The sequence below is a fragment of the Athene noctua genome, chromosome 8 (assembly GCF_965140245.1).
Source record: "Athene noctua chromosome 8, bAthNoc1.hap1.1, whole genome shotgun sequence".
Classification (NCBI taxonomy): Eukaryota; Metazoa; Chordata; class Aves; order Strigiformes; family Strigidae; genus Athene; species Athene noctua.
In genome coordinates, this window is record NC_134044.1 from 6,509,819 (window position 1) to 6,519,136 (window position 9,318).

Genomic DNA, 9,318 nt, shown 5'->3' on the forward strand with positions numbered 1-9,318 from the left:
AGAAAACTTCAATTACAGGGAAGCAAAATTGTTGCAGGTTTTAGAGGCTAAAATTAAGTCAAAATGCAACACTGATCTAGCTGCTGAACAGGACAAATGATGTTCCCCATGTGAATAGTGCAGGATTCTCTCTTCTGGAGTTTCTAAGCTGAACAGGTCTAATTGCAGTCCCTGTTACCTTCAGGGATCACTGGATTTTGAGCCTGGTTTTCCTCTGTGTTTTTATTTGAACTTTTAATGCTTCAGTACTGTTCTAGTCATGGTGACATCATTTTAACCTTCTTGTTCATGGGGTTACCTGATCGCATTTTGTTCTCAGCTTGCTGCTGGAGCTGCACCTTGCCTTGCAGAGAGCTCTTGCAGGCATCAGGTACTGGCTAGTCAAACTGTAATTTGTTCTTGTTCTGGGTTTGGCTTTTCTTATAAATGGTCACTGGGAACAAGGGTAGAACTGTGGCTTCGCTGCTCTAATTTTAGCTCTTACTATTGATCAATCTTCTGTCCATTCCCAAAATGAAGGAAATGGGATCTCCTGAATCCAATCTGTCAAAACTAGTCTGTATTGAGTAGTATCCCTTTGGCATGTGTGGCCAGTGGCCCTAAGTTTCTTAATAATTATTTTAAGATATTTTTCTGCAATTTGCTGACCAGTCTGTAGCACATATCTGGGGGTGGATGCTTTTAACAGTAGAGGGAGGTATCTTGTACACCTTTGTGCACAGGGAGAGATTAATAGACTGATAATACTGTGGAAGGAGGAAATTTTGGCATCCTCAGATCTGAGGACAGACTTGTAGGTCCACAAGCTTGGTATTTGTTCTAAATAAAGCAATTCTTTAATATTGCCTTGCTTTTTTTCTTAGACCTTCACTGGTTCGCCAGTATTGCTTTCTTTAATGGCATATTTTCTTGTAGTTGTATGTGAGGCATCAATTTTCTCTGGGAAAGCAGTCACATCTTGTGACAGTAAGGGCTGAAGGGTGTGCGGGGGTAGTGCTAGTGTCACTCTGTAGGACACAATTCTTTTCTGCAGAGCTGACCAAGGACCAGAGTACATTGTTCCTCCCAGCCCTTGTTTGCAGTTCTCCTTGGCTGGCTGCTCGCTGTCATGGAAAGCACTCTCTGCTTTGGCTGCATTTGCTGTTATTGGCGCTAAGGAGTCTGCAGGGAGGAAGAGAAAGGAGATGGCGATCGGTGGAATGCAGTAAGATTGTGATGGGAAAGGGAAGCGTGTTTAGATTACAGGGCATTGACTGAAGTAGCTGGAGAGAAGGAACTTGTTTTGATACAGTCAATAAACATTATCAGGAGGGTAGGGGCTATATTAGCAAGATACTTGCTAAACAGTAAATTGGCTAAAGAACAAATTAATTAGAAAATCAATAGATCAGTTAACTAATTAGGATCAAAAAGCTGGGCAAGACAAGTCATTTAGCAATTTAAATTAACTACTTAGGAAGAATCAGTCGCTATTAAGCAAAAGTAATAAGCACTAAAGATATAAGGGGAGCCAGATTCCTCCAGCAAACAGGTTAAGTGACCGATAGATAACTAGTAGTGCCAAGAGCCGGCTCTGTGGTGTGGGGAAGGAAATGGCAAACACCTTGGGGCTGTGGAGGTGCTCCCCACCTGCTTTCTTACCCCTTTACTTTTGTGCCTGTCCCAGCTCTCTAGGGGTTTGTGTGCCTCTGCCAACTCGCATGGCTTTGCTTGGCTGACCTTTGCTTTCTCTGATGCTGTTTCTTTCGAGTCCTCCTTTCGCATGTCTCACATCAGAAAAGTTCCTGAAATGAAGATAAAGCGCCTGTGTTCCTTGTCCTATTCCTGCCCTGTTGCAGTACTTCATCCCACTCGTAGGCGGCTAAGGGGATGGCTGGTGCCAGCTGCTGTGCCCTCGCCTTGCCTCTGCCTCTAGTGTCCACAGACCAGAGGCAGAAGTTCACACCTGCAGTGTTGTACGCTCCAGCTAACCAGTGGCCTAGATACTTTAGCTACTGTAAGGAAATTAAACCAGGCAGTACACATAGTCAAGGCCAAAACCTAATCCTGCAGAGTTAAGAACAGATGCAAGGAGACTCTTTGCTTTTGGAATAATTTGCATCTGGGCTGGTGAGAGCATCCTTGTGCTCTGGTTATGGGGACAGCCAGGAAGGCATCCTGCTGCTGGGGGCAACTTTGATACTCAAGGATAAATTGGCTAGCTCTTAATTAGATCTGTGGAGAAAATCACGACAATTGGGAGCTGATTTTTATGATGATGCTTTTCTTCAGCAGATGTTTACAAGCTGTGTCTGTATGCGTTATGCCTTTGAGTGGGGAGGACAGGAGATCAGTCTGTCTTGTTTGATTCTGACTGCTTTTTGCTGCAGACCTTGGGTTACCCTCAGGTGTCATGATCTGTGGTGGTTGTGTCCAGACTGTGGAGGGCAACTTCTCTGTTTGAACCACCTGATTTTGTTGTTTTGGGAGAGTGTCTGGTGGAGCAGTCTTTCTCTGCCATTACTGTCTCTAGCCTGTGTGTTTTGTTGTTGTGGTGCTTTCCTTCTCACTGCGGCTCTCTGGGGATTCCAACCTCCCTTGCCCGAGTTGCACCACCCTGACCCAGCCAGGTGAGGTTGGGCTCAGTGCAAGGCAGGGTCAGCTGGGGGTGCCGTGGCCTCTTGTCTCTTGCACCAGTGGTGTCACAGCAAGTTGGCCCAACACTGAGCCCTGGCTGCCTGAGTTTGTCCTGCTTGGGAGAAACAACTCACATGCAGACTTTTTTTGTTTCAAATGAAGGTTCGTGATAAAGCCAACAGTGTGTTTGCGTTAGGCTCTTCCTGTCCTGACAACTGGTGGCAGAAACTGATATTCCCACCTGCTTCTGGTAGCTGTAGTGATGGTATCCATCACAGAAGCTGGGTCTCTTTCTGAGTCCTGGCCTTACTTTATTATTGAGGATAGATAGAGAAAACCTTATAAAGTGTAATGGCAGTTTTTCTTACGGCTCTCCACTAAATCCTATGCTGCTAGATAGACTGGAGTGGGCACTGGAAGGGCATCTCTGGAGCTGTGTCCTTGCCTGCATGCAGTGGGGTGGCTGTGGCTGTATTGAGGTATGCTTTACTGCTTGACTGCCTGCTAATTCTGACACTATACTGTATATTATTGTCTTTACTGTTATTCAAGCTTGTAACTGTTGAGGAGCAGCAGTTCCTGAGAGAAGCGCTGTATAACACTGGAATCTTAATTGTCTGGGATCCAGCACCGTATCATGCAGAAATTCATGAGGTAAGGCTGAGTTTTCTGTAAATAAAATCAGATTCATGTGCTTTGAAGTGCATCTGTTAACCCACTTCTTCCTAATGTGGGCAGTCACTCATTTTAAGGCCATTCTTCTTTACCTCTTTGTTTTCATGGATATATCTGTATGTACTGCAGAGAGTATCCCATGCATGGGTGCTCCTAGGGAAACACTTGCCTGTTCCTGATCCCTCTGAAGGGCCTCAGGCCAAGTGTAACCGGTCACCACCTTTACTTTCCCATGGACTGATGCTGCAGGGAAGAAGTCACCACTGGCTGCAGCAGTTGTCACCTCATCAGAGGATAACCTTCTCTTTCTGACAGTTGCTCTAAGATTTGCTGAGGGTTGATGCTTGGATGTTTCATGTCAGACATGAGATATACTTGATGCATTATGAACGGATTGGGAAACCCTCTGAAGATCTTAGCAAATGTCTCCTCTCTGTCAGCTAGACTTTAACTTGTGGGTGTTGCAATCCCTCTAGCATTTGCTTTTCATTTGAGTATAAAGGGGCGTTATTTGATAAGTGATGAGCTTTGGAGGCTCATGGTGAAAGCAGGTAGGAGTGAATAGTCTGTTCCTTACTGTTATTTTTAAGATCTGTCTGTAACTGAGAGGTCTTTACATTCCTTTCTCTGGACTGCATTTCCTATTTTCTCACTGATGTTTATTCTTGTGTCTAGTCCCACACTTCCAGGAGACATGAGGGTGTATGTACAGCATGTTTAAGTGTCAGTAAAACCAGGATGGGATATTTTTAGCATAGGGAAAAAATCTCAAAATTACTTCAAGAAAACATAAACCCTCCCTAAGTGTTTTTACTGAAAAGAGAAGTTTTAGGATGCAAATCAGCTCAGCCTGGTTTAGGAGGTTTAGGAGATACTTGGCTGCAGAATAGAGTGCTTTGTACTCCAGTTTGCAGAAGGGTCAGGGTCTGTAACATTTAAGGCAGAGTTCTCACCATCATCTACTATTGGGAGGTGCAGAATGAAATTATACAAGATGCTGAACTCATTTAATGGTCTTTCACTGAGATTTGGGGTTTCCCTGCTCTGTTCACTGAGTCAAGTCACCACAGTGACTTGGGCAGATGAGGTGGTGGGGGACAGTGAGTGAGTGTGTGTAGGTATAGCAGGACCTTTTCCCCCTGGCAGCAGCAGGTTCACTCATCCTCATTTCCAGTGGTTACAGGAGAGTGGACTAGAAATAAAGAGTCTGACTTGTTGTTTCTGTTTTGCAGTGGTACAGAAAACCAGACTACAACTTTTTTGAAAGCTATAAGTCGTATCGTAGTATACACCCAGAGCAGCCCTTTTATATCCTGAATCCAAAAATGCAGTGGCAACTCTGGGATATTCTGCAGGAGAATTCCCTGGAGCATATTCAGCCTAATCCACCGTCGTCAGGAATGCTTGGTAAGATAACTGTCCTCTACACTTCTCATTCATTTTGCAGTCAGGAACTCTCCAGGATGACATTTTTCAGAGACAGCTACAGATTTATGGCGCTTACCAGAACTGCTTTTTCATTTTTTGACTTACACTGAAATTTAAGCTTCCTGTCTTTAAAGTAGCAGCTTAGTTGTGTTAGAGTAAGCAGTTTGCAGCACCCCTCTGAAACAGTAGTTACAACATGGCCTGGTTCTATGTGGAAACAGGAGAGCATATTGCAACATCAAGATGATCTCTAGCATTTCTAGCTTCTAGCACCAGAGCAGTTCCCACAGGGTGCAAGAGGAGGGATATGTCTCCTGTGGGCTCAGATCTTGTCAGGGAAATAAATCTCATTACTGCAGATGAAATGAAAGTGCTTGCCTGTTTATGCTTTCCATATATAAATATGGAAATACACACATATATATGTATATATGGAAAAATATATATAGCTAAAGACTTAGTTCACTGAATTCAGTGATATTCCCCCTTATTCAGCATGCTAACGTCTTGTTTTGTCAGCATGCTAAATCCAGCCTCTTGGCAAAGGGACTTATTTTACATTCTGCTGTTGCAAAAGTTTTCCTTCTTATTGGAGAGCAGATCTCATGACCAGCAGAATGAAAAGGAGTGAACTTCTCAGGAAGTTCACATGTATTTGAAATCACAGCGTAGACGTATGGTCTTGTTTGTCAAGTGGATGCTCCAACTGCTGTGCTTCAGCCACTGCTCTGCTCCCATCTCTGCTCCCATTGCTGCTGGGGCACAGACGCCCTTCTACCTCTGTGTAAAAAGAGTTACTTCTTATTTTTGCCAGTTAAATGTCTAGTTTTCTTCCACAGCCTTGTTCTTGCCCAGCACCTATTACATCATTGCTGGGATATGTGCAGAACAACAGTGTAACACCATAGTCAATGACTTAAGCAGCAAAATTTTTGTTAACTAGAGTTAGGGGCTTGAGGGTAGGCACTGGCCCACGTCGGACAGCAAATTCCTCTGTGGCTTAGCTTTGGGCCAAGTTACCTGCTTTGTAAAAGCCAGACTCGGGGGCACAGGTGAGTTCCAGTTTGCAGTTCTGGGTTTCCTGGAAGGCCTAAGCCTGAAGGAAAATTGTAATTTGAAAAGGTGGATGAAAATGTATTTAAAATGCACCTTAGTTAAACAAGTGGTTTCATGGATGGGTTCTTCTAATGTCTTGTAAACTGTGTTCCTCTGATCATTCATGGTCCCTGATGTCTCAGATACTACATAAATTTTCTGTGATATTATACATTAGTTTTATTTCCCTAGTGTATTCTTGCTATTTCTTGTGCTTGGAAGAAAAGTAGCCAATAACTATGGCTTAGTTCTAATCTGGCCAGAAAGTTGACAGGTCTGTTCCCAGCACTGGCGTAAATGTCCTGAAGTGGTTCGTGTGCCTGTCAGAGGACACAGGAGGGCAGCACCGCCCTGCTGCGGGGCAGCTGGGGAGCCCCCAGACCAGAGGCTGCTCTGTCTCAGTGGGCCACCTCCAAACACCGTCCCTTTCATATCCCTTGCTTTCACAAGAGGCAGGTGGGGAAAAGGTGAAGGTCTCATCACAGCTTACCCAAGCAGGTTTGAGATGGGCTGTTTGGATCAGCTAATTGTAGAGCGCAGTTGGCAGACACCCAAGTTTCCACAAAGGTCGTGGAGAACGGTAGCACTCTTAAAAATTGGCCTTTTGGCATGGCTGTCGCTGTAAACAATCTGCTGTAAAGCTAATCATGCACTTTGCAAGAAAGGGCTTCAGGAAACAGCCCTGTCTGGCCAGACTTGTTTTTTCCCCCCTCATCTGAACATTCCAAAAGGAAACCCTTCCCCTTGGAGCTGGGTGCTCCTTGCTGACCGCCTGTCTTGCTGGAATGTTTAATCAGTTCTCTGGTTTGACACAGGATATCTGCTTTCTTTCCCTCCCTAGGCATCGTGATCATGATGACTCTCTGTGATGAAGTGGACGTGTACGAATTTCTCCCTTCTAAACGGCAGACGGACGTTTGCCACTATTACCAGAAGTTTCACGACCGTGCCTGTACCATGGGAGCTTACCACCCCCTCCTGTTTGAGAAAAACTTAGTGAAGCATATAAACCAGGGCACTGATGAGGACATCTATACTCACGGGAAAGTTACTTTGCCCGGCTTCCGAAATGTGCATTGCTAGTGGATTGGTTTTTAGTGTGTTTAGGAATTTTTCGTGACTGTCAAAGCACTTTTTAAATCAGGGTTGTCAGATTTCTTAGGTCTAAGCACTGGTGGGTTTTGACCGCTCTTCCATGTTGCAACACGTGCTCTTAGGACTTTGTTGCCTAACTTCTCCCAGCTGTAAGGTGGTGTTAATACATTGCAGTACATCCATGCAGTACATCCATGCAGTATCTGCATGAGCCACTGCAATAAATTTACTCCTAGTGGAGCCAGACTCATGCAGCAGGTGGATATCTCTGCCTTCATCTCAACCAGTGGTGGTGAATGGGAGGTGCAGGAGATGCTTTCTAAGCAGAGATTGCGCAAGTCAGGATCAAATGCTGAATATAGTTCAGTTTGCTACAAAGGGTTTATGACAGCCAAAAACGTGGTCCATTGAGAAACAAGAAAAATTATATAAAACTTGTTCTCTTAGTCCTAGGAGCTCTTTCAAGCAGGGCTGATTTATGGAAATGCTGTCAAAGCTGTGTACTGATAAGCTAAACTCCTAGTCCAAAGTATTTGATATTCTAAACAGTTTGTAAAATATCCAGGGCAACTTTCTTTCAAATTGTAAGACTTCTAAACCATTCAGGTGGCATTTTTGGCAAAGGAAGAAGAAAGCCAGTGATTCTTACAAGACTTTTTAATCTTTTTACTTTTTTTTAATCGCTTAATATAAATTTTAGTGAACATTTACTTCTCCAGTACAGTGCTGTGCTTGGTACAGAAGAAACCTTATTCAAGAAATGTTTTGGTGAAGATGCTTCAAGGTACAAATGGGAGAACTCACTGGAAGTCAGTACCTCTTTTTAGCGCTGTGCTGGTCTACCTTTGCAGTTGTTGGCAAATTACTTGCTGGCCCATCTCTGGCAACAGAAATAGCACATAGCTGCTGTTAGATGAGTTCCAGTTCTCTGCAAGAGGTGATCTCTCTGCTGCTGTGTGCTTTTTCTGAATAGGTGGGGAGCAGATGCATCACTTCCATGCTTTATGAGCAGTGGGGAGGAATTGTGTGCTCTGCTTCTCATGATGAAACCCAGTCAGAATTGAGGAGGGCACCTTTTTTCTGCTTGAGGGGACTTTCCTGTGGCACCATGGTGGACATAGTAGCTCTGCAATCTGTACATCAGTGAGAACACCTTCCCTGTCCTCTTCTGTACTGATGTGTTTCATGATGTCTGTAAAGAAAGCTTTTTTGTCTGTTTTGAATAAATCCTGTGAAGTCATTGGCCTGTTCTTGGCTTGGTGAAACCAGTGTAAATGTCATTGCTCCGTGACGCTGGGGACTTGTACCAGCCTTGAACCAGCACAGGCAGATCTGGGAGGGAGCTGCTCATTTTCTTGTTTCAATAAGCTCACAGCTCTTGCCCTTGGTGAGAGGGCTGCTGTGGAGCTGTTCCTCCAGCTCTGAGGCTGGCTCTCTGCACACCTATCTGTCAGGATGGATTGGATCTGTCAGTGTTTACAAATTGTATGTTATATGACATATATATATATGTGTGTGTAAAAAAATTCGGGTCCTTACACTACTGCTCTGGAGCAGTAGAACAAGGATGTACTGAAGCCCATGACCAGTTGTGTTTTGTTAAGCATTCATTTTCACTGTTAGGGAAGGAGACTGCTTACAGAGGAAAAGCCAGCAGGGTTGGTTTGGAAGAGCCATAGCAAACCTCTCTCCATCTCTGCTCTTAGTTTGTAACAGTCCCACCTCTGGTCCTTGGATCCAAGGGGTTGTTGACACAGCAATTTGTTGCCTTAGTATGTGTTTATTTGGGATTTGAATAGCTTCTGCCTTTTTCCCTAGGCTGTCTCATTTGTTATTTATCCCCATGTTATTTCTCCCCACCTCCCCTGTTGGGGTGAGCGGACCAGCCACCCTCCTTAGCTTGGGCCGTGTAATGGACGGATGGTACCTTGCTACAGGAGGAGCAAGCACAGTCTGCCTGCTGTTCACCTGGGGGTCCCCCAGATCACCTTCCCCTCTGCAGTGCTTCTGCAAGAAGACAAAACATCAAACAGACTTCCCAGGGTCTTTCAGAGCCCTCAGTTACTTACAGGAAATAGTGTTGCACAGGGCGTGAAATTTCAAACATTATGCTAACAGTTTTAGCTAGATCCAACATGTGATTCATTTCTAATCTAAACAGAGTTTTACAGAAATTATGACAGAGCTTAAAATAGGCCAAATCTAACATAAATTGCCAATGACGACAAGTCTGGTATTTAGAAGAGCCAAGTTTAAGTTAGTGGGCAGTAATAGCTAGACTGTAACAAAAGCTTTATGCCTCCTCCAGTCTCTAATCGTTTCCAGAGTGTGAACAGCTTTCTACCCATGCAGAAAGTGGGAAAAGGGCAATACTACCCCTTCCAGTTAGTCACTGAAAGGCTAGGTACT

The 9,318-nt window shown here is 44.3% G+C and overlaps 1 protein-coding gene across 8 annotated transcripts in view; it reads left to right on the forward strand.

The window, feature by feature from the left end:
* ST6GAL1 (ST6 beta-galactoside alpha-2,6-sialyltransferase 1) overlaps positions 1–8,149 on the forward strand; it is a 46,754-nt gene extending 38,605 nt beyond the window's left edge. For all 8 annotated transcript variants that reach the window (XM_074912339.1, XM_074912336.1, XM_074912337.1 and 5 more), the window contains 3 exons: positions 3,169–3,270; positions 4,524–4,698; positions 6,656–8,149. In XM_074912339.1, coding sequence (XP_074768440.1) covers positions 3,169–3,270; positions 4,524–4,698; positions 6,656–6,897 — 519 coding nt within the window. In that variant the 3' untranslated portion in view covers positions 6,898–8,149. The remainder of the gene's footprint in view (positions 1–3,168; positions 3,271–4,523; positions 4,699–6,655) is intronic.
* The last annotated feature ends 1,169 nt before the right edge of the window (positions 8,150–9,318 follow it).